At 46.7% G+C, this 26,324-nt stretch overlaps 1 protein-coding gene across 3 annotated transcripts in view; it reads left to right on the top strand.

The window, feature by feature from the left end:
* Positions 1-26,324, top strand: part of D2HGDH (D-2-hydroxyglutarate dehydrogenase) — an 821,087-nt gene that overhangs the window by 420,171 nt on the left and 374,592 nt on the right. For all 3 annotated transcript variants that reach the window (XM_086943998.1, XM_086943999.1, XM_086944000.1), the window contains one exon: positions 11,111-11,279. In XM_086943998.1, the coding sequence (XP_086800124.1) occupies positions 11,111-11,279 (169 nt within the window). The remainder of the gene's footprint in view (positions 1-11,110; positions 11,280-26,324) is intronic.

Raw genomic sequence — 26,324 nt, 5'->3', positions numbered from 1 at the left:
GTGGACGGGATGAGGGGTGGTCTTTTCCCCCCCAAAAGTTATGGGTGTTTCATTGGGGATCCATTGGAGGGGATAGTGTTTGTCCCCCCTTTGGGGACTGGATCTTGCTCTGACCGCGACAGGTACCTCCACGTTTGGGAGGTATGGGGTGGTGGGGGGGGGGGTAGGGGGAGTTCGAGGGGGTGGGGTGTTAGGGGGTTTGTTTGATATTGTATGGATGCTCTATGTTCGACATAATTCAGGTGCGCAGAGCTGTGGAGGCACTGGTGGGAGGGACGGGTACTCGTTAGTATGTCTGACACCGGGGGTGGAGGGCGGATAGCCCCAGGTTCCCTGCGCGTAGTTAGCTGGAATGTGCGCGGGGCGCTCAATAAAGTGAAGAGAGGGGCCTTTCTACAGTTTGCTAAGAGAGCTGGGGCTGATATACTATTGCTCCATGAAATACACTTACCTGGTACTAAGGCTCTTTGTTTACAGCGGTATGGATTTAATCAAGTCTATCATTCTGGGTTTACAAGGGGCTCACGGGGTTCTGCAATTTTGATACATCGTAGGGTCTCCTACACACACGAGAAGATATGGACTGACACCCAAGGTAGATATGTAGTTATACAGGGCACAATTTGGGGGGACCGGTTTATGATTAGCAGTGTATATGCTCCGCTGCCACTACAGTGGTCTTCGGTGGAACGACTACTGACGCTGTGGGGATCCATGCCAGATACTATATCCATAGTGGGTGAGGACTGGAATGACGTGATGGAGCCCGAGCTTGATAGGTGGAGAAGCGGGGGGATTCCCTCGGAGAGGGGACCATCTACCAAACTTCGATCCTTGGTAATGGGGCTTGATTGGGTAGTTGTGTGGCGCCACCTGCATGGACCTCGTAGGGAGTACACCTATTTTTCCGTAGAGCATGAGTCCTTCTCTAGGTTGGACTATATCTTTGTCCCCAGGGGACTTGCATACAGGGTATTGTCGGCTGATATATTGCCTAGGGCCCTGCCCGATCATTCGGCTGTAGCGCTCACGCTCCAGCTGGGCCCAGGGCGGCAGCCGCTTCGGTGGCGTATGTTGGGGTGGCGCCTACAAGGTGAGCAGTACAGGGCACATTTAACCAGAGTCATAGCTGACTGCTTTGTGACTAATGCGGGGTCCGTGGACTCTCCTGCGGTTCTTTGGGAGGCCCTGAAACCGACGTTGCGGGGTGTGGATATCTCCCCTGCGTGCGTGGCGGCAAGGAGGGAGCGGCAGAGAGACTTGGTACGCCGAGAGGCGGACATTGTGGAGTTAGATCGTAGAGGCCGGGAAGCCGATGGAGGTTTGGCGAGGAGACAATTATTTATACAATACTCTGGTATGGGGTTTGCCTGGTTCAGTTCGCACATCCGATTCTTGTCCTTGTCCTCTTAGAAAACTAGTCAATATTATAGGCAACTCAGGCCTAGGTGCTCTACAAGGTGTGTGACACCTACCCACCAAAATGTCAATATGTCCTCGGATTCAACTGAACCCTAGTCACCAACTTGATTACTTTACACCTGAGCACACATTATCATTATTTCTATGATCCAGTGTATCATTGTATTGCTCTTCAAATAGTACCGCAGTGTCTCTATAGTCTATTGTCCAAAGTTCATAATTTCTCAAAAAAGGATGCAGTAGTCCAATCACAGTCTTCTTTCGATGAATGCTTTTAATTTCAAATACACATTGAGTAGCACCACAGCAGCCAACGCGCGTTTCGCCCACAGGGCTTTTTCAAGGCTTTATTGATTTTCTTGTGAGCTCATATTTTAGTAACTCAGGAAAGGAACCCGTCCTTCTTTTACGTTAGTATTAGCCCGGTCAATGGCGGCCGCAATTTCAAGCAGAAATAGGTAGTGACGCCTTGGAAAGTTCCTTAAAGGTATCTTGTGGCAAAAGCAATGTTAGGTTTTTTGGCGTCGAATTTTCATGTCCCTCCAGGCAGTAACTATTCCAATTTATTTCTCCTTGTTTATATTTACGGGTCATGATAAGTCCCTACTCCTTCACGCACTCTCTCGTGGTGCGCTCCGGCAAGTACCCTCGTGGGTGTCTCTGTTTACTCTAAACTGCTTAGAGTAAACAGAGGCACCCACGAGGGTACTTGCCGGAGCGCACCACGAGAGAGTACTCCCTTATGTGCCCCATGGAACCCTCTAGTAGCTTCTAAGAACACTCGTATAACAAAGCTGATGCTGAATTTCTAATAGCAATTTATATAGTAATCCTTTTGTACAGATTACTAGGTGCTGGGTTAAAGTTTTTTTTTTAATGCATAGTTTTTTTATTAGCATTTTCATAATCTTATTGAGAAAACACAATTTTTTTCAACAAAGAAAATCACTTGTAATCCTACCTTTCCATGCCCTCTGGCTCTAACAAAATCACATTGCAATGTCTGAGTACTAAATAATGTTGAATGTTCCCCAAGACACGAAAAAATAGAAATTTGAGTATAACCATTTCCTGGAGTTCAGTAGAAGTCAACCTACAATATCCTTCTTGTCCATGCAGTCCCTGCATTCTCAGCGACACATGCATCTAAGGGGATAACTCGTCCTGGGGATCCAGCAGTTCATTGAGCTTCGCTGCCCAGGCCTACAGGTCATCCGCAAGTTTATTGTCCCTACACGTTTTGAGCATTTGATACTCTTCAGAATTCGCCCATTTGGCCATATTTCTCAGCCAATCAGTTAGTTTCGGTGCAAGTGGGGACAACCACCATATGACTATTCTGCTCTTGGGCACCACAAGTTTCAGTAGAGGAAACCATCTGCTTAATTCTTCTTTTTCTTAATGGGGATCCCCCAGCAGACACTGTTCTACATCTCTAGGAATGGAGACAAGAGCTGTTTCAAAACACGTGCAGGAAATCCGCTCCCTACCCCATGCAGCTGGGGCACATGAAGGAGCGATCCGGATATATAGCATTGAGCTTACTAGGGATAAGATAATCCTGATGCACCACATTATTGAAATAGTTTAAACCACGCATTGGTGGGCATGGACTTCACCCCCTCATGGATTCCCACACAGTTTTTTGCAGAGAGTGGCACCTCCAAGACCTGCTGCCATTTGTCTTGCACTGATAGCTCAGCCAGAGGATTATCCTTCCTCAGAGCAGTGTATACGTGTGAGATCAATCTCCTACCGTCTGCCATAGCCAACAGTGTTTCCAAGGTATAGGACATCTGTGGGACCACCATAAAAGACTGCTATATCCTGTGTGCATTCAATGCTATTTGTGCGAGGTATAAGAATTACCCGTTCTGAGTTGAAACATGTCAATGAAGTCAGCAAGGGTAATCTTGAAGAAAAAGAAAATGTTTCCTTTCACTTCCAACTGTCGCCATTTCTTCAGTTTACCATTATGTTTAACATGACTTGTGGTGCTGGTTTGTTTATACACCTGTTGCTTGGAATTACTAATAGCAGAATGTTCTCGCCATGGCAGGTTTTAATGGGATCTTAACTGAAGAAGTGGTGACAGTTGGAAGTAAAAGGAAACTTTTTCTTTTTCTTCAAGATCACAACCCCGCAAGAGTCTCCCATTTCCTTGAAGGGATGCCCAAGATCTATTTGAGAATCCTGTCACAGGCCTGAAGAGACCCCCCGAAATTAGAGTGGGATTGAAAACGCGTTGGCTCTTTTATTACCATCAGGGGAAGAATTTAAATAAGAATATATAGCAACTTAGGGAAATATATGTATATAATGCTGTAACCCTTTGTTACCCGAAATGTTTTTTACCCCCGTTGAGTGGTAACCTCAGTGTTTCTTAAAAATTTGATCTGTGGGTTACCTGTTTATTCTGTTTTTGGACTGGAAACTATTTCAAGTTATTGTTATTTGTTATTTGTCACTATGTCTTAATTTTGTTTTGGCTTGATGTAATGTGAACGTTATGTGTACCTGACTTCTGACTTGAAGGTTCCGTAAAATTAATTGATTAAAAATGAATAATTAAGTGTAATAGACCAACTGATTTGTGAATTTGGTCTGAGCCTGCCTAAAAGTTAGCAGCCTGCAAATGGTCAGCTAGATGTTTTGACTTTTTAGCATTTACTGGCCCAATCTAGCTGTGTGGTATAAAGCCCACCCCTTGCTTTACTTACTTTCTAAAAGTGTCATTTTCAGTATTGTGATTAAAAAAATCTGAATTTACGATTAAAGAGGGCTTTTAATTGCAGTTCTTCAGACACAAAACCCGACCTGTCTACCTGCTCCCAATTGGAAGTTACAGCGCATTAAATGTAATACAAGGTATCTCTAATGTTATCCTATGGGAGAGGCAAGCCTTGCAGTAGTGAAAAACGAATTTTTGAGTTTTTCACAACCAGGATATGTAAAACGTGAAAGTAAATGTACTTTTTAAAACACTGCATCTTGCGCACTCGGCTGTTCAGGGTCTACCATAGGAGTGACATATCTGTTTTGAAAAGGAAGGTTTTGGTCAGGCAAAAGGCTTAATTTGCCAGGTTGAAATGACTGTTTAAAACTGCACACACCGGCTGCAATGGCAAGCCTGAAACATGTTTAAAAGGCTACTTAAGTGAGTGGCACAATCAGTGCTCCAGCCCCACTAGTAACATTTTGGGGCAGATGTACAACGATTTTTTGTGGTCACAAACAGGAATTTGTCCCGTTTGCGACCGCAAAAAAGGGCAGCCCCATGTAGAAACCATTTTTTGTGAGTCACTAACCTGTTCCCAATGGGGTGGCAAATTGTGACAGCCCCATGAATATTAATGAGGCATGCAACTTGCGACACCATTGGGAATCTCAAACAGTGTCTGAGACACTGTTGTATATACATTTTTGCAAGTCGCAAATTGCAAGTCGAAATTTGATGCAATTTATGACTCGCAAAAATGAATGCTAGTACATCTGGCCCTAAATCTATTGTCTCTGGGCACACGCAGTGTCACTTTGCTAGGGACATTCAAGTACATTAAATAGGCCAATTGAGTGTAAGCCAATTACACCATGTTTTAAAGAGAGAACACAAGCACTTTAGCACTGGTTAGTAGTGGTAAAGTGCGCAGTCCTAAAGCCAGCAAAAACTACGCCAGCAAAACAGGAGGGTTGAATGCAAAAGGTTAGGAGAAAACCATGCCAGTGATGTGAGGTCTAAGAGTGAAACTGTGAAAAATGTAATTGTAGGGCGCATTGTTTTTGTAAAAGCGAATGCCAGCTGCCACCAAGCCACTTTCGCGGTGCAACATTAAATAGGAAAATAATAAATATAGTGCTTCATGTTGGTGTTCAAACTTTTTCTAAGGATACCATTATTGTGACTATAGGTTAGTGGGTTAATGTACCTAGTGTAGTGTTAACATACCACTTGGTTTTCAAAGCATAGTTAATGTTAACTGATGAGCAGTTAGATGCTCACATTTGCAATTGAACGGCATTCTCTGCCTTCTCACCCACTGGGCTGTTTAAAACAGGAATGCCAATAAGGCAAGAAGCAAAAACAACAGTTGATGGACAGAATGCAGAACAATGTCATACATTCACCCCAGTACAGAGATCTGGGCCTAAATTCATCGTTTTTTTGCACTCCACACCACCCCAGTTCACCCCATATGCAACTCAGCCTTGACCCTGTGCCTCTTGGGAACAGTCAAACCCGAACTGCCAAGCCATGTCTTTCCTGGACCGGAATCAAGCATCCTAGGACCGGTTTCTGGTTATCAGCTGTCTTCAGCCAGGATAGCTTGACTCCAGTGGTGTGGAAAGCATGGGACTCACGTCGGAGCATACCCATCCCACTCGGGGTGACAAATGCAAAAACAACAGTTGATGGACAGAATGCAGAACAATGTCATACATTCACCCCAGTACAGAGATCTGGGTCTAAATCCATCGTTTTTTTGCACTCCACACCACTCCAGTTCAGACATGGCCATATGCAAATCAGCCTTGACCCTGTGCCTCATGGGAACAGTCCAGCCCGAACTGCCAAGCCATGTCTTTCCTGGACCGGAATCAAGCATCCTAGGACCGTCCATCACTACCCCCTTTTGTACCGCTTTTTTTGCCATAAGTATGGCAGGGTTTGCTCAGACGTGAGTCCCTTGCTCACTTTGGCACTGGATTCAAGCAAGCCTGGCTGAAGATGGCTGTAATGCCAGAAACCGGTCCTAGGAAGCTTGTTTCCGGTCCAGGGAATGCATGGCTTGGCAGTTCGGGCTGGACTGTTCCCATGAGGCACAGGGTCAGACTGATTTGCATATGGCCATGTCTGAACTGGGATGGTAGAGTGGGCTTTAGAACGGTGATGGATTAAACCCAGATCTGTTGACTGGGTGTGAGTGTTTGATTGGTTCAGATGCTCCGTCCTTCACCACCCCCTTTTGTACCGCTTTTTTCGCCATAAGTGTGGCAGGGTATGCTCAGACGTGAGTCCCTTGCTCACTTTGCCACTGGATTCAAGCAAGCCTGGCTGAAGACGGCTCTAATGCCAGAAACCGGTCCTAGGAAGCTTGTTTCCGGTCCAGGGAAGGCATGGCTTGGCAGTTCGGGCTGGACTGTTCCCATGAGAGCATTAAGGGATTTGCTAGCCCCCACGAAAATAATTGTATCAAGAATTATTCAAAACAGCACAAACAAAGCAAATCTTCAGCTTGTGCAGGTATTTTATTTAAACCTGTTGAAATTTTTTTATCAAATTTGTGTTTTCATGGAAGAGAAAGGTACTTATGAACCACATTTATACATATTTACAACATTTAAACGACAAACATATATACAAATGTTACACAATCTTCTTTTACCAAAGCTACGTATTCACAAATATTTACTCTTTGTGAAATATTTCTCTGCCTTTATGAAATATTTCTCACTTTTGATTACCAGAAATGAAAACAAAAGAAAGCAACCCATTCATTACAAGGGAAAAAGTCAAAAACAATTGGTAATGCGATCAACAATAAATTTCTAATTTCTTTCTTTGAGTGCCGACGCGTTTCGAATCTGAAGATGAATGACAGATTCTCATCAGGGCTCTTTCATTGAGGGTAATCTTGATCTATGGGCAACGCGGTCCCGCGGGTCCAATATGTGTAACGGAGCTAATAGCTTCTAGGGTCCTGTTTCTGTAACTGTAGACCTCTATTGCTGTTTGTAACATGGAGGTTTCTTTTTGATTGGGAATTCTGAGGTTGTAGGAGATATCCTCCGTACTCACACGGTGGTTCCACACTCCTGTGCTGTTTTCTTTCGCTGCACAGAGAGTTTTACTCTTCGCGGGCCTCGTGTTTCTCCACTATATTTATGTAGCCGATTAGGACCTTCGTTCGGTGTCCTTTCTCGGTAGAAAAGGCAGCGTTTCAAATCGCGCTGTGCGTCTTCCTCTCAGTCTGAATTCCTATCGTTCTGAACCATCCTCCAGGGTATTGGAGGATGGTTCAGAACGATAGGAATTCAGACTGAGAGGAAGACGCACAGCGCGATTTGAAACGCTGCCTTTTCTACCGAGAAAGGACACCGAACGAAGGTCCTAATCGGCTACATAAATATAGTAGAGAAACACGAGGCCCGCGAAGAGTAAAACTCTCTGTGCAGCGAAAGAAAACAGCACAGGAGTGTGGAACCACCTTGTGAGTACGGAGGATATCTCCTACAACCTCAGAATTCCCAATCAAAAAGAAACCTCCATGTTACAAACAGCAATAGAGGTCTACAGTTACACAAACAGGACCCTAGAAGCTATTAGCTCCGTTACACATATTGGACCCGCGGGACCGCGTTGCCCATAGATCAAGATTACCCTCAATGAAAGAGCCCTGATGAGAATATGTCATTCATCTTCAGATTCGAAACGCGTCGGCACTCAAAGAAAGAAATTAGAAATTTATTGTTGATCGCATTACCAATTGTTTTTGGCTTTTTCCCTTGTAATGAATGGGTTGCTTTCTTTTGTTTTCATTTCTGGTAATCAAAAGTGAGAAATATTTCATAAAGGCAGAGAAATATTTCACAAAGAGTAAATATTTGTGAATACGTAGCTTTGGTAAAAGAAGATTGTGTAACATTTGTATATATGTTTGTCGTTTAAATGTTGTAAATATGTATAAATGTGGTTCATAAGTACTTTTCTCTTCCATGAAAACACAAATTTGATAAAAAAATTTCAACAGGTTTAAATAAAATACCTGCACAAGCTGAAGATTTGCTTTGTTTGTGCTGTTTTGAATAATTCTTGATACAATTATTTTCGTGGGGGCTAGCAAATTCCTTAATGCTCACATTTAACTGGTCCAGCTTCCCCTGCATCCCAGGACCACACTCCCTTTCTCTACAAAGGACTGTTCCCATGAGGCACAGGGTCAGACTGATTTGGATATGGCCATGTCTGAACTGGGGTGGCAGAGTAGGCTAAAGAACGGTGATGGATTAAAACCAGATCTGTTGACTGGGTGTGAGTGTTTGATTGGTTCAGATGCTCCGTCAATTACCACCCCCTTTTGTACCGTGTATATGGAAAGAAAGCAGAACGTCAGAAACTACATTTTATTTTGCATTTAACAAGTCAGCCAAGTTGCACTGTGACATATGATACAGTTGAGCATTTCTGGCTTTTCAGCCTACATCGTGGTGCGTGTTGTGGGCTTGTAGTTTTACTTTTTACTCTTCAAATATGGGCTCAAAAACTCCACATTCTACGTTTTGTTGGCTAAAATGCTGGAATTGGCATAAGGTGTTATACATGGCACAGTACCACTCAACAGCCATGTTGTAATTAATACTTTGCAAAATAGTCTAGTTCATTTCAAAGACTGTTTGTTTCACTGTAAAACTATAAGTAAACTCTGCTCATTTATTTTGTGAGGGGTCATGCTTTCATTCTTACTGTGCATTAACTCATGCATTGGCAATACCAATTATTTTGTCTTTTGAATGGAGACAAGTTTTATACTATACGTCACAACATAAAAATAAATATAAACAACGAAACAATACAGAAAGCAGCAGCAAAGCTTTCCCTACCACAATGTATAGGTGAAGTACAGGTGACAGGAACAGGAGAAATATCACATCATTTTCTCACACATACAAGGTGGCTACAACACAGAAAGCTAATGCGCTTGAGATGGACTGAGGGGAGTTAAAGGCCTGTTGTATGCTCTCCCTGTAAACAGAGAACATCTACGCAATACAAACACCTTGAAAAAACTAAAAACCTCTTATGGAATTAACATACATTAATGTACTCATATAGGATGATAAACCATCACCTACTTGTGTGGTATGCAGTTGAGCAGCAAACCCTGTTTATATTCCCAGATGTCATGATTCAGCAATTGAATTTTGTCCCTAAATGGGGAGGCACCTCCCTTAGAACTTAGGTATCTCATTTCTAATTTTGTACAAAAACCTCTTTCATAGGGCATTTTATGAAAGTCCTTTCAATAGATATATCCCTTGAGCAGAACAGTGGGACATTCCCACCTTCAGTGGACAGATACAACTTAGGCAGAATCAGCACAAGCTTTTTAATTACAAGACAAAAATTGGGCAGCAACTGTGCAGGCTTGGCTTCCTCACAGCATAGGTGCAGCATGGCACATACAAAAGCAAGCGTCCCACTCTCACAGAGGCAGCAAGTGCAATCTTTCATTCCCAGCAAAACAGATCCACCAGGGCAGACAAACTTTCATCACTCACAGAAAATGTACAGTAAGTCATAACTGAGATGTAGATTACAGGTGTATCTCTGCAGCGAGTGTTTATCTTCTATGAAAGGAATGTACGCACAACTTATGAAACTCAAATATTTAATGTTTACACATTATTTACTTCCATCCTCAATGGCTTAGGATGAGCTGGCAGGGTTCTTTGCCATGTTGTTTCAGATGCAGGTTACTTAGTGGGTCTCTCTTTCACGATTTCTGGGACTGTCCAGTGATTGCAGTCTACTGGGAAACAATATTATCAATCGTGACAAAGATCCTGAGGAGAATTATTGACCGATCTTCATTGATGGTCCTACTTGGGATATTGGAACACATTAGGGGAACACAACGCGGTGAGTGCACCTTAGTCGGTGTTGGCACCATGACTGCCAAAAGGGACATAGCCAAACATTGGGCATCTGGGACAACACCACCTTTAATAAGAATGGCTATGAGCATTGGACAATGGTGCAAAAATAGAGGCTGTCACACTTAAAGCTATGGGCGGCCCCTGTAAAGACAAGAGCATGTGGGGCCTTAGAGTGGTACCTTTTTGGAATTCCACAAGATACAAATGAAAAAGAGTCTGATTTCATGGCCAATATGTGTACCTACACCCCAACGAGTATTAACAAATCTGGTGTACTCTATGTACATGCTTGTAACTTTCTTTTAAATCAGCACAATATTTGCCATACAATACGTTTTCAGAAGGACTAGAAACATGGCTATTAGGCTTCATGACCGTGATCATCTTCACTTATTTTGTACTTTAAACCCGTAGGCACCTAAACACTTTATAATTACCTAAATAGGTAAGTCTTCAAAATTTCTCTGAGAGGCAATAGATTTTCTGTTGTATGGCATTAATAAGTTAGGAACCCCAAAGGTGCCACTCGTAAAACCTGAAGGCTTTCCTTCATTGAGGACTTTTCAGTTGTTTTCTGAGGAGTCTCCATTTATGTTTTACTGGTTGTCAGAGCCCTGTTTTAGCATAGATATTGTGATGCATAATTGAAATATAATGGGCAAGTCATTATTGATATATCCAATGTATTAGTCCTGTGATTCATCTACTTTAATTTATCCCTTTCTTTGAACATTTTCATGCTAATTTATTTTAATCTGACTTAAAAATGGTCTTTAGAGTGGTTTCATTAGAACCCTTCTCAAGAAAAAGCTGCAGCGTTCAAATGATAAGCCATTTGACTGTCTTTCTAAAGTAGAGAATCCTGTTTTGGAACTTGCTTTCTTTTGAGATTGTGCGATTTTAGACAGCCTTTAATATTATTTCTATCTAGCTGTAGCCAGTACATGCTAGCTTCAATTGTGCACAGTGTGCGCCCCTTCTCTTGTAGGTGAACATCATGGTGCATAATTGTTTCTCTTTCATTGATTCCTAGGTCCTAGCTGATGGCACATTGCTCAATTGCCTTACCTCCCTAAGGAAAGATAACACAGGCTACGACCTCAAACAACTGTTCATAGGTTCTGAAGGAACCTTGGGAGTCATCACCGCTGTGTCGATATTGTGCCCACGAAAACCAGCCTCTGTGAAGGTAGCATTTTTAGGTAATTTAATTCTGCTTCACCATCTTTATTTTAGGAAATTACCTGGGAGTAAGTTGTATTTTTTCCTGACTATCATCTTAAGTTTAGTTTATTGACTCACATGGATGTAAAAGAAGCATGCGTATAGGAAGCTCACTGTTTTGCTCCATCCTTTCTTTGAGAAGGTAGTTGTATCTGTATGTGTGAGACCCACAGTAAGGGCCCTGGTACAACTCTCGTAGCCAAAGATTTGCATGGCAGTGAGCATTTGACCTTCAATAGACTACCATGGCTTTGAGTGCAATATCTACTCTCCTTCTAACACATGGTTCAGAGCGGGAACCCCTCTCTCCAGCTTCTTACGTTTGCAAATGTTAGAAATGGGTTTTCTGGTTTGCTGGGGTATGTACCTAAGCCAGGCAGGATCCACCACTCTAATGAAGATCAGGGGATTACACATCTAAAATAACCCCTGCTCACCCCCTTGGTAGCTTGGCATGAGCAGTCAGGCTTATCTCAAGGGCAGTGTGTAAAGCATATGCATATAACAAACAGTAATGCAGTGAAAACACTACAAAAGAACACCACATCAGTTTTTGAAACTGTATAAAACAAGACCAAAACAATAAAAATCCAACATACAGTAATCCACAATACCAATAAAGCAAAAATAGACTTTATATACATTTCCTTGAAGTTGCTAGCTCCATGGGGGGCTATCACAGCTTGTGAACAAACAAATCCAACAGTTCCGGCCAGTCGCGGCGTTGCAGGCCAGCTATGGTGTCAGGGAGACCCATAAAACAGTACCTTTGGAGATGCAGGGTGTCAGACCTTGTGGTGAGCTCTGGAGGAACGCGTCGGCAGGCATCCGTTCAGGAAAGTGGTGAAGGAGTCGTTGGACCCGTGAAGTCACATATTTTGCAGGTCAGATTTCTTGAGTTTGAAGTCAGGAGCGCCAGCGTAGGGCTATGGTGTGAACAACATTGGTGTGACGTGTAGTGCCCGCAGGCCATGATGCAGGCAGCAGCTCGGTGACGGCGGTCCAACGGCTTCGGTGAGACCAGGGCTGCGGTGCAAAGTGGGGGGGCGGTGCTCGTTACGGTGCTGACCCATCATGATGCAGGCAACGTCGTTGTCATTGCTGAAGCGATGTCATTGATAAGCCCAAGTCTGTGGTGCGAGGCGGGGAAATGCTGCGTGCGGTTCCTTGTAGGTTGCATTGTAAGCAGCGGTGTTGGTTGACGGACTTGAGTCGATGGCACCAGCATCGGTGGGCCAAGACTGCGGTGTGGAATGGGGCGGTGCTTTGTGCAACTTACGAGCTGTGCCCCCCAAACACTGCTGTGCAAGCAGCAGCTTAGATGTCAGCTTTGAGCACAGTCATCGGTGAGACCGGGGCTACGGTGCGAAGAGGAACGGTGCTCCGGTTCTCCGCGAGCTGGGTCCACAGGTCACAGTGATGGTAGCGGTGTCCGTGATGACGGAGCAGCTTCGTCTGGGGATACCAGGCAGCGGTGTGAAGCGAGGCAGTGCAAAGTGCAGTGTCCACAGGTCACGGTGCAAGCAGCGGCTCGGTGGCAGGGGCTGCGTTGGTGAGACTAGTATTGCAGTGTAAAGTGCGGCGGTCGCCTCTGCGGTGCCTTCAGGTCACAGAGACGGCAGCAGCATCTTTGATGGTGTCAGCGTACCTTTTCCCTCTGTGGCAACTGAAACAAGTTCCAGAAGCGGGTACCAAGAAGAGGTTAAAGTCTTTGATTTCCCTGAGACTTACAACAGGAGGCAAGCTCTACATTAAGCCCTTGGAGATACTTAAAATGCAGAAAGAATATTCCAGTCCTTTCCCTTCCCAAGACAGGAGCAGCAACTGAGGGCCAAATCCAGCAAAGCAAACAGCAAAGTGACAGTCTCTCCTCACAGCTCTTCCACCCTTCGTTCTGGCAGGTTCCTTAGTCCAGCGGTAATCTAAAGTTCTGGGATCAGGACCCCAGTATTTATACCACGTTTCCCTTTGAAGTTGGTACAAACAAAGTTCCTCTGGCAGACATAAACCAGTTCAGCCCGGCTCAGGCCAGGTTGACCACAGAAAGTGGAGACAGCTTTGTGAGAGACAGCCACAGTCCATTCAGGTGCAAGCAACAACTCCTCCCACTAATCTAAATGCAGCTAGGACTATTCAGCCTGGCTACGCGTCACTCAGAAAGGCAAGGCACTCCTCAACCCCCCCTTGTGTCTGTGTAGTGTGAATGCATAACCCTGCTCCAGCCCCTCTGAACCCAGACTGAATACTCAAAAGGCAGAGGCACACAGGAAATGCCCACTTTCTAAAACTAGGAAAATAGAGAGTGGTTTGGATGTGCGTTAATGATTGATGCATTAATAAATAACCACTTTAAATTCTGAAGTGTTTATGGTGCTTTTATTCCACCTTTTCTTATTTCATTTCAATACAAACATGGTCGACATTTGATTCATGTCATAAAGAAAGATACTACACAATACAATTCAACACAAAAATAATAACGACATATTGGACATTTCACCAAAACATCAGAGACCATTCGTGTCTCCATTCAGCGAGGAGGTTACCTACCTCAAAGGCTCGGGCCTGGTATCCCGGCTGCATGCCCCCTCTCCTGTGTGGCTGCGTCGCCCCACTTCATCCCTCTAGATTGGCAAAGACAGGCAGGGTGGGGCCGGCCATAAACAGGGCACCATCAACCAATTTACCACATCTGCTGGGGGTGCCACGAGCAGAGACTGGAGTTGCTCAGCTCCTGATAATGCGGTCTTCCTTGCAGCGATGAATAGTGCCCAGGACACGCTGAATGCAAAGATCGGCGCAGTAGGGTCCGAAGTCTCCTTTTTGTGCCAGGACCTCCGCAAGGCAGTTGACTGAATCACTGAGGCGGGAACGAGGGTCTCGACGGTGGAGGATACTGTTACCTCAACAAAAAGGATACTACTGGTCTAACACAAGAGGTAATAAACGGCAAAATCAGAATCTGTAACTACTTAACCTGTGCTAATCTGGAAAGGATTCCCATCAGCCCACCAAATGGCAGAACTTCATCATCTGGGATTTGGAAAGACCAGTATTTGATAGCACAGCTCACCTTGTAGAATCGAGAGCTGTCCTAAAACAAACCACCAGTGATGGATCAAGCCATGATTGTAGGAAATGTGGTGCTGAAAAACAGTTTTTGCAGTGATACTAGATGTAAAGAAAATCAAAAATGCAGTTTAAAATTGCCTACCATGATAACAAAGATAACTTTATTAGGTGCTTATCACAGTATCAAGACTAAAAACAGAGTGTAGATAGTTTGTCAAAATAACTATCATCAGTTGGTTAAACAAGTCTACATGTTTCAGCCATTCTAGGTGACAATAAACCTCTGGCTTTCTTCTGGACCGGAGACTACACTACTTCAAAAACAGCAAACAAACTGTGTAGTGAAAAAATTAATGAAGTTAATAGTAGTGATACATCCTACCATACTTTATGTTTCCATTGTGTAGGATGAATATCCACAAAAATCCTAGATTCTTTTCCATTATTTCATGGGAGTAATCCTCACCTCTCCTGGCAACTGCTCAGGTGATGAGGCCCGCTCTGTCCGTCTGTACCTCAGGCTAATCCTAAGCCGAAGGGGAGGTGGATACTGTTACCTCCCCTCAAAAGAAAGTAAACAAGCTCACAGTGGTGTCACAGGAACTGGCATCTAGGGTGAAAGATGCGGAGGGCTGTGCCCGACGGAACAATCTACTATTCAGGGCTGCAGAGGGGTTTCCATGACCGGCTTCATTGCTAAGTGGCTCACGGATCTCCTACCGAACGATCTCCTCTCCTCAGCCTTCGTCGTGGAGTGCGCACACAGAGCCCCGACACAGAAGATCCCTTTGTGCGCGGCCCCCAAGCCTGTCATTGCAAAGATCCTGAATTATGCCGACTGTGACGCTATTCTATGGTTTTCCAGGACGCATAAAGACAGTTTTAGACATGAATCCCGATCTATCATGGTATTTCCGGATTACACCGCCTGGTCCAACAACAATGCCAATCCTTCATGGCTGAGAAGCGCAGACTCAGAGAATTGAATGTGCAATATATGCTGCTATATCCAGCCAGGATGCGTGTAATCTATAATTCCAAGTCATTTTTCTTCGACACCCCTGATGCTGTCTTTATCTGGACCAATGAACGCCCACAACTCAGGTCAAACTCTCCATCCGCTAAAGACTCAGACTCCTCTTGTGGCTCCCGAAGTCAACGGCCGCGACGCAATAAGTCCCAAAAGCGGCAAGGTTCGGGATCGGACAGGATGTCAGCAAGCCCGGAGCGACCGCCCTAAATGTTTCGGGGCCCTACCGGCGAACAAACAGCAAGTTATTGGGCACTGTAATTGTATTCAAATTATATTTGTATTGTTTCTCTGGGCTGGCATGGTAGCTAGGTCATGGACTGCTAAGCTAGGGACTTCTTGCACCCCATGTTAATAGTGTTATAGGGTGGTAAGGGTACCTTTGGTGCGGAAGCTGGTGGTCCCCCGTTGGGGGTCTCCCGTTCTATGCACCGCAACTGATGATCCTTGTTTTTGGCAGTGTGGGTGGGGGCTGGGGAGGGTCTTTTTGAGGAAAGTATTTTTATTGTGTTAATGTGTTTCAGTTACATGCAGACAGATCTTTACGATGGAGATCTCCTCGATCTATTCATTTCTATCTTAGAACTTAATGTTACCCAGTGATGTGACTCCCCTTGGTGACCTAACAGTGGTCTCATGAAATGTTCGGGGTCTATTAAATAAAGGGAAACAGGGTGCAGTTTTACGTCAGGCGAAGAGGTACGGGCGGATATCTTGCTTTTACAAGTGACCCATTTATTGAGTACAAAAGTCCCTTGCCTTGCCCGGTTTGGCTTTTATCATGTTTATCATGCAGGGTTTACTACAGTTCCAGGGGTTTGTCTGTTCTTATTCACCGCAGGGTTCACTTTCAACATACAGCACATAGGACAGATCCAGGGGGCCGTTTTCTCTTTGTCATGGGACCGAGGTATGGGGAACAGGTTACCTTCGTCAGTTTTTATGCTCCACCCCCATTAGGGATTACATTTATCGATAAACTCTTGGGTGTATGGGAAATATTCCTACAGGCCTGACCCTTCTAGGGGGCAACTTGAACGACACTATGGGGTCCTTAAACCGACAACGCAACCTAGACAGTCCACAATCATCGGGCCCAACTAAACTATATACGTTAGCTTCGACCTTGGTATGGGCTGACATATGGTGCGAATTTCACCCCACAGAGCGTAATTACACATATCTATAGGCCGTCCATGGATCACAGTCCCGACTAGATTTTTTTGTCCCTCAGGTATTTCTACATAGATTCTCACAGGTAATACACCAACCCCGTGGACTCTCAGACCATTCCCCGGTCACCATGCCATTTCATACATGCTCCCACAAGCCCCCATTCCGTTGGTGGATGTCTCCTTGGCATCTTCGCAGCCCTGCTTATCAAGACATCCTCACTACGGCGATCACTGCCTATTTAGCAGACAATTGTCCCTCTGCCCCTTCTTGTAGTATCCTTTGGGAGGCCCTTAAGCCGACCATCCCCTGCACCGAAATCAGCTACCGCAGCAAAGGGAAACACGCACACCGAGAGCAGCTTGAGGTCCTGGAGGCTTGTCAGATGACCCTATCTTCCCAACTCAGCTCAAACCCTAGCCCCATTCTTCTTCGTAATCTGATACTTGCACAGCAGGAGCTGTGTCAGTACCTACTAAGTGAAGCCAAAGAGATCTGGGAGGCGTCACAACATCAGATATATCAGTGGGGTGATAAATCCAGCAAAATGCTCCACAGATTGTGCCAAGCAGATAGCTCCCGGCTGTTGCACCCGCTATTCGGGGTCCAGATGGATCCCTGTACACGACACCGGAGGGTGTTTCTGGAGGGTTTGTGAGGCACTTCACATCCCTGTATGCCTGAAAAGAGCAGATCTCAGCGGAACTCATTGCGGAGTTCCTGGTGGACATTCTGCCTAGACAGCTTCCTGACTCTCTCTGGGAACAATTAGAGACTCCAATCACGTTGGATGAATTGACTGGGGCCCTCAATGCGCTGCACCCTGACCGTGCCCCGGGCCCCAATGGGTTCCCTATGGAATTCCTCCGACTGCACATGCACCTCCTTGGGCCTCATTTATTGGCGACCATCACGCTCTTTCCCAATCCAGAGAAGTAGCCTACAGGGCTGCCCTCTGTCCCCATTGCTGTTCGCCCTCGCGGTCGAGCCTCTGGTGGCCAGGGTCAGAAGCGACCCGGTGCTTAGGGGGTTCGATTGGTCTCGGTCACAGTCGGATCGCAATGCGTTATATGCAGATGACGTTCTCTCTTTCATGACAGACCCTTGGTACTCAAGACCCCGTATACTGCAAATACTTAGGGTGTTTGGAGGCACCACGGGCCTCCACGCCAATCCCGCTAAATCCATCTTATTCCCAGTGTGTGGTCACCAAGGCCACGATTCATGGGCTCCACCGCTCTCCCGAGCTACAGATGGGTTGTAGAGGAGGTCGCTCCCCACGCTCCCCGCTATCGCAGTGCTGGTCTTCTACATTGCATGCTCTATTCTCAAGGCAGATTGGTATCGTAGTCCTGCGCCGGACACTGATTGCATTTAAATTGTGCCGAATTATTATCGTAGTACTGCGCAGAACTGTTTACATTGCCTGCATACAAATTGTTCAGAAAAGGGGGTGGTGATGGACAGAGTATCTGAATTAAACAGAACACTCATACCCAGTCAACAGATCAGGGCTTGATCCATCACCGTTTATTAGCTCACTGCACCATCCCAGCTCAGAACCTGGCTACATGCAAAGTAGTCTGTCCCTGGCCCAGTGCATCATGGGAACAGGGCAGACCAAACTACCAAGCCAATTCTTATACTGGGAAGGAAACAAGCTTCCAGGGACCGGTTTCTGGCATTAAAGCCGTCTTCGGCCCGGCTTGCTTGAATCCTGATGGTGCAATGAGCAAGGGACTCACATCTGAGTATACCCTTCCACGCTTATGGTGGACAAAACGATTCAGAAAAGGGGGTGGTGATGGACAGAGTATCTGAATTAAACAGAGCACTCATACCCAGTCAACAGATCAAGGCTTGATCCATCACCGTTTTTTAGCTCACTGCACCATCCCAGCGCAGAACCTGGCTACATGCAAATTAGTCTGTCCCTGGCCCAGTGCATCATGGGAACAGGGCAGACCAAACTACCAAGCCAATTCTTATACTGGGAAGGAAACAAGCTTCCAGGGACCGGTTTCTGGCATTACAGCCGTCTTCGGCCCGGCTTGCTTGAATCCTGATGGTGCAATGAGCAAGGGACTCACATCTGAGTATACCCTTCCACGCTTATGGTGGACAAAACGATTCAGAAAAGGGGGTGGTGATGGACAGAGTATCTTAATTAAACAGAACACTCATACCCAGTCAACAGATCAGGGCTTGATCCATCACCGTTTTTTAGCTCACTGCACCATCCCAGCTCAGAACCTGGCTACATGCAAATTAGTCTGTCCCTGGCCCAGTGCATCATGGGAACAGGGCAGACCAAACTACCAAGCCAATTCTTATACTGGGAAGGAAACAAGCTTCCAGGGACCGGTTTCTGGCATTACAGCCGTCTTCGGCCCAGCTTGCTTGAATTCTGATGGTGCAATGAGCAAGGGACTCACATCTGAGTATACCCTTCCACGCTTATGGTGGACAAAACGATTCAGAAAAGGGGGTGGTGATGGACAGAGTATCTGAATTAAACAGAACACTCATACCCATTCAACAGATCAGGGCTTGATCCATCACCGTTTTTTAGCTCACTGCACCATCCCAGCTTAGAACCTTGCTACATGCAAATTAGTCTGTCCCTGGCCCAGTGCATCATGAGAACAGGGCAGACCAAACTACCAAGCCAATTCTTATACTGGGAAGGAAACAAGCTTCCAGGGGCCGGTTTCTGGCATTACAGCCGTCTTCGGCCCGGCTTGCTTGAATCCTGATGGTGCAATGAGTAAGGGACTCACATCTGAGTATACCCTTCCACGCTTATGGTGGACAAAACGATTCAGAGTTGCATACAAATTGTGCCAAGTTGATATCGTAGCACTGCGCTGGACTGCTTCATTAGCTGCATTTAAACTGTGCCACATCGTAGCGCTATATCGTAGCGCTACATCGCATTGCCTGAGTGATTTGCCTGGTTTCGCTTTTGTTTCAGCCATTTTGTTGTTTGTTTGCCTCCCAGCCCGTCCCTCCACCCCGCTCCCGCCTCCCAGCTGCTCCTCCCTCCCACAGATAGCATAGGAATCGCCCTGCCTGCACTCGTGCTGTGACCATCCTGACTCCTGTAGAGGAGGTCACTCCCCACGCTCCCCGCTATCGCAGTGCTGGTCTTCTACATTGCGTGCTCTATTCTGAAGGCAGATTGGTATTGTAGCGCTGCGCCGGACACTGATTGCATTTAAATTGTGCCGAATTATTATCGTAGTACTGCGCAGAACTGTTTACATTGCCTGCATACATATTGTGCCAAATTGATATTGTAGCACTGCGCTGGACTGCTTTATTAGCTGCATTTAAACTGTGCCACATGGTAGCGCTATATCGTAGCGCTACATCGCATTGCCTGAGTGATTCGCCTGGTTTCGCTTTTGTTTCAGCCATTTTGTTGTTTGTTTGCCTCCCAGCCCGTCCCTCCACCCCACTCCCACCTCCCAGCTGCTCCTCCCTCCCACAGATGCCCTGCCTGCACTCGCGCTGTGACCATCCTGACTCCTGTAGAGGAGGTCGCTCCCCACGCTCCCCGCTATCGCAGTGCTGGTCTTCTACATTGCGTGCTCTATTCTCAAGGCAGATTGGTATCGTAGCGCTGCGCCGGACACTGATTGCATTTAAATTGTGCCGAATTATTATCGTAGTACTGCGCAGAACTGTTTACATTGCCTGCATACATATTGTGCCAAATTGTAGCTCTGCGCTGGACTCCTTCATTAGCTGCACTTAAACTGTGCCACATCGTAGCGCTATATCGTAGCGCTACATCGCATTGCCTGAGTGATTCGCCTGGTTTTGCTTTTGTTTCAGCCATTTTGTTGTTTTTTTGCCTTCCAGCCCGTCCCTCCACCCGGCTCCCGCCTCCCAGCTGCTCCTCCCTCGCCCCACCCCCCTCCACTATCCACTTATGACAGATGCTTCCGCGTGCAGCGGTTGCGCCCTATGCGCGCCGAAGGTGCGCCAAAGGTAAGCCCGTCTGCGCCCGTCCGCGCCTGGAACGCGCCCAGCGCCAGACCCCCTGGCCCACGGAAAACCCACTCCACCTGCATAACGTACGACGCCGCATCCCTCTCAGCACTTAACCCCGGCCGACTCCCAAACTGCTACCAAGCCGCCCCAGGACACACCCATGGACCCTTCACCTGCCACTCCTGCAAGTTCGACTGCATCAGGACCCACACCAAATCCACTAACTCCAAACAGAGCTCCGACACTAACCACCTAAAGTGCATCCTGCTCAACACCCGCTCGGTCCACAGACACTCCATCGAACTTTGGAACCTACTCGACACCACAGCGCCGGACATCGCCTTCCTTACGGAAACCTGGATGAACGCCTCATCAGAGCCCGACATCGCCATAGCTATCCCGGACGGCTACAAGATCATTCGAAAGGACCGCATCAACCAAACTAGAGGAGGCATAGCCATCGACCATAAGAACACCATCCGCATCACGACCAGTTCCGACGATAACCTCGCTACCGCCGAACACCTTCACTTCCAGATCCACACCGACCCCAAGACCACACTCAGGGGCACCCTCATCTACAGACCTCCAGGACCCCGCACACAATTCAGCGAAGACATCACTGACTTCATCAGCCCAGATGCCCTCCCCTCCGAAAACTACATCCTACTGGGAGACCTCAACTTCCACCTGGAAAAGAATAACGACAACAACACCACCACCCTTCTGGACAACCTGGCCAATCTCGGACTCAAACAACTTGTTGACACCCCCACCCACCTTGCCGGGCACACGCTCGACCCAATCTTCACCTCCAGCAAACACATCTCCTTCGATCACACCACAGCTCTCTAGGACGAACCACAGCTGCGTTCACTTCAACTACAAAAAGACCACGACCCACAACCCCCCACAACCTATTCCCCGAAGAAATTGGAACAAAATCACCACCGCCCAGCTCTCCTCTTCGCTTCACCTAAACCTTCCTGCCAAATCATCGGACCCAAACCAAGCAGCCACCAACCTCACACAATGGATCGCCCTCAGCGCCGATGAACTAGCACCCTTGAAAAACCATAAAATCAAGCAAGGCACCAAAAAAGCCCCCTGGTTTAATGATGACCTTAAGAAATCCAAGAAGTTCTGCCGCACCCTCGAGAAAACCTGGAGAAAAAACCCAACCACTGACAACCTGGCCACCTTCAAGAACGCCACCCGCAAACACCACCAACTGATCCGCTCCACCAAGAAATCAGCATTCAAAGATCGACTCGACAACAACGCCCAAAACAGCAAGGAACTATTCAACATCGTCAAAGAATTTACCAACCCCACCACCGGCACCAACGACATCACTCTCTCCCAAGACCTCTGCGACTCTTTATCCTCATTCTTCCACAACAAAATCGCCGACATACACAACAGCTTTGAAAACCAGTCCGAAGACCAGTTCACTCCACCCACCTCCGAACCAAAACAGCACTCTAACTACCTTTGCGCCTGGAACCCAATCACTACTGAAGACACCATCCGCCTGATGAACTCCATCACTCAGGATCGCCAACCGACCCATGCCCCCACCACATTTTCAACAAAGCAGACTCCATCATCGCACCCCATCTCCGCGATGTCATCAACTGTTCTTTCAACTCCGCTACCTTCCCGGAAATCTGGAAACATGCCGAACTCAGCGCCCTTCTGAAGAAATCCACAGCAGACCCCTCTGAACTTAAGAACTACTGCCCCATCTCGCTCCTCCCATTCCCTGCCAAAGTCATTGAGAGAGCCGTCAACAATCAGCTCGCCGCCTTCCTTGAATCCAACAAATCCCTCGACCCCTCACAGTCCGGCTTCCGAGCCAAACACAGCACTGAAACCGCCCTCATCGCAGCTACAGACGACATCCGAACGCTACTGGACAACGGTGAAACAGATGCCCTCATCCTACTTGACCTCTCCGCCGCCTTCGACACAGTCTGTCATAGCACCCTCATACAACGCCTCAGCAACGTCGGAATACAAGGAAAAGCTTTGGACTGGATCATCTCGTTCCTCACCGGAAGAACCCAGAGAGTCCGCCTCCCCCCATTCAAATCAAAGGCCACCGAAGTCATCTGCGGCGTACCACAAGGATCATCACTTAGTCCCACCCTCTTCAACATTTACATGAGTCCCCTCGCATCCATCGCGAGACAACACAACCTCAACATCATCTCCTACGCAGACGACACCCAACTGATCCTCTCCCTCACCAAAGACCCAAACACCGCCAAAACCAATCTACACGAAGGAATGAAAGAAGTAGCCGAAAGGATGAAGAACAGCCGTTTAAAACTAAACTCGGACAAAACGGAAGTCCTCATCTTAGGATCATCCCCCTCTGCCTTGGACGACTCATGGTGGCCACCGGCCCTGGGTACAGCACCCATACCTACAGATCACGCACGTAACCTGGGCTTCATCCTAGACTCCTCCCTCTCGATGACCAGACAAGTCAACGCCGTCTCATCATCATGCTTCAACATCCTACACATGCTCAAAAAATCTTCAGTTGGATCCCCACCGAAACAAGAAAGACAGTCACCCACGCACTGGTCACAAGCCGACTGGATTACGGAAATACCCTTTACGCCGGAACCACAGCCAAACTACAGAAAAAAAACTCCAACGCATCCAAAACGCCTCAGCCAGGCTCATACTGGACATTCCCTGTCAAGCTCACATTTCGGATCACCTGAAAGACCTCCACTGGCTCCCCGTCAACAAGAGAATAACGTTCCGTCTCCTCACCCACGCACACAAGGCCCTCTACGACCTTGGACCCGAATGCCTCAGCACACGACTGTCCTTCTACACACCCACCCGCCAACTACGATCGTCCAATCAAGCCCTCGCCGCAATTCCGCAGATCCATAGATCCACCATGGGGGGAAGATCCTTCTCCTACTTAGCGGCCAAAACCTGGAATTCTCTCCCCACCCACCTCCGCCTTAAACAGAACCACCTCTTCTCCAGAAAACAGCTAAAAACCTGGCTATTCGATAAGTAAAGCACCCACCCTCCCACAAGCGCCTTGAGACCCTCTGGGTGAGTAGTGCGCTATACAAATTCCTGAACTTGAACTTGAACTATCTATGTCTCCCCGTGCCCCAAGGTTTCCTGGGCGCACAATATCACGCTACTGTTAACAGGCCTTAAGAGTGAAACAGCGATATGGTCCTTTCTTCCCCTCTCCCTATACGGGCGTTCGGCCAGGTTCAAGATGGTTTCTCTGCCTCGGATCCTATACCGCTTCCAAAATGTTACATTTCCTCTCCCTCGCGCATGGTTTGCGCAAGTCAATGCCATACAAAACAAATTCCTCTGGAGCAGCAGGCAGTTCGTGTGGCACTCCGCACCTGTGCACAATCCAAGTACTGTGCCATAGAGCACTCCGTAATGTAGCAGGTCCCTCTTCTTCACTTATTATATAGTTCCACACGTTTAGAGCATTTACCGTCGGCAGGCAGAGTGGTCATACAGTCATACAGATGTGGAGGGACAAGACCAGACAGATGGGGTGGGAGGGGAAACTCACTCAGCAAACTCCCCTGTGGCAGAGTATAAACCTTTGATCAGCGACCGCCTTGGGCGGGTTCCGGGAATGGGACCTGGTGGTGATCTCGACCCTTGGGGATGTGCTACGGGGTACCACACTAAAATCATTCCAACAACTACAGGCTGACTTCGACCTCCATAAGTCACAATTCTACAAATGTCTTCAGCTTCTCCACACACTGACCCCCCAGATCCGCAATCTAGAGACTCTCCCCGAGTTCCAGCCCTTGGTGGGCTGCCTGCTAATGGGTGATCTTGGTCTACACAAGATTAGACAAATATATCAGACACTGACGACACACACACCCACCACCCCTGACAAGACCCGACTTGCCTGGCAGGCTGACATTCCAGAACTAACCGACAACGAATGGGCCAAATCGATTACCAGCCAGAGGGGTGCTGCAGTCTCAACACACTACCAGCTCATCCAGTTCAAATATCCACATAGAGTATACTACACTAGGGTGCAGCTATGGCGGATGGGTATCATCCAGTCCCCTACCTGTCTGAGATGTGGCAGGGAGGAAGGGTCATTCCTACACACAATTTGGAGCTGCACAGCTGTGCAGCCCTTTTGGAGTAGGGTTCGGTCATGTCTTAATGAAGTGCTGGCATGGGTGCTTCCACTTGACCCACAGCTTTTCTTATTACATTCTACTGATGATATTGGGGGAACCAGTATAAACAGCATTTGTTGTTCTTGGCCCTTACTATCGCCAAAAGTGATGTTGCGCAGGGGTAGAAGGCGGCATCTCCCCCGACCATAGGTAAATGGAAGACTAAGCTAGATAAATGTATGGGAGCCGAGATTGCTGTCTTTGAGGCCAGGGGCTGCCCCATGAAACATTGTAAGATTTGTACCCGGTGGGCGACATATTGAGTAATTGACCTGCCTCCCCTGTCGGAGGTGGATCCATAAGTGGCACCCCTTGATCCCTGATTTGTATCACCCTATGTTGTATCGTTATGTATTACTGCTGCTCTGCTATGATGTATATTTTGAATCCAGTATATCATGTGTCTTACTGGGGAGATCGAAAACTGTCTGGATAATGTCCGTATTGTTTTACCTGCATGTTTGGCAGGTATTGTTTATTATCATAAATGTGGTTACCGATGCAAATATTAACCTTTCCTCCATACAGGTCACCGCAGGGCTTGTGCCCCTCATAATGTAAAATAACCCAATAAAATGTGTTATTAAAAAAAAAAACATCAGGGACAAACAAATGTTACAAATAACACAGTATGAACAGAGGACAACAGACCAGTCCTTATTTGTAAGGCAGTGCATGTGATTTTTGTTTTTCAAGAATGCGACATGCCATGTACAGCTAGACCACACAATGATTACAACAAACTAAATGTCCTGTTTTTATGCAGTGTTATTCCAAGGACTAGTAGTGGCTACTGCTAGCTGGAGGGGGTTTACGCGTTTCAGAATCCTATTCAATTTCAGGGTTGTCCTCAGGACCAGGACGTGGTCAAACATAGTTATGGTAGAGGAATCCGTGTACGACTTGTAGGCGGAAAATACAGAATGAAGTCAGGATTAGAAAGGTTTTCTCGTGTGTGTAGTTTTCTTGCGCTCAACGGTGGTTAATGATTTCTTATCCAAGTGATGCTGCAAGTGTTCTAATGTGCATACTTGTGGCAAATCGATTGTCAGTAGGATGCCATGCTATAAAAACTCAGAGTTTTTTTCTTTAATGAGCCGATTCGGTCAACATATTTTCATGAACTGCAGCGGCAACATATTTGTGTGCCTTCTGTTGTTCTCAGTAAATCGGATTCCACTTCTTAGTCTGCAGGTTAGTCTCCAGCGTTTCTCACTCGCCTCGTCTTTCCGACATCACAGGAATGCGGCTCATTAAAGAAAAAATCCTGAGTTTTTATACTCAGCATGGTGTCCTACTGACGACCGATTTGCCACAAGTACGCACATTTGAACACTCGCCGCATCACTTCGAAGAGAAATCATTAACCGCCATTGAGCGCAAAAATACTACACACACGAGAAAATCTTTCAGGTACACTAATCTCCAATTTTCTATCCTTTCTCATTGGTGAGTTATGCATGTAAAATGTTACAAGGCAGCTCCCATGTGAAGCCCATGGGACAGTTAGCCTTTCAATAGTGAAAAACGCA

This window comes from Lissotriton vulgaris, chromosome 11 (assembly GCF_964263255.1).
Source record: "Lissotriton vulgaris chromosome 11, aLisVul1.2, whole genome shotgun sequence".
NCBI lineage: Eukaryota > Metazoa > Chordata > Amphibia > Caudata > Salamandridae > Lissotriton > Lissotriton vulgaris.
Note: the sequence above shows the minus strand (reverse complement) of the source record. Positions and strands in the feature narration are given on the sequence as shown.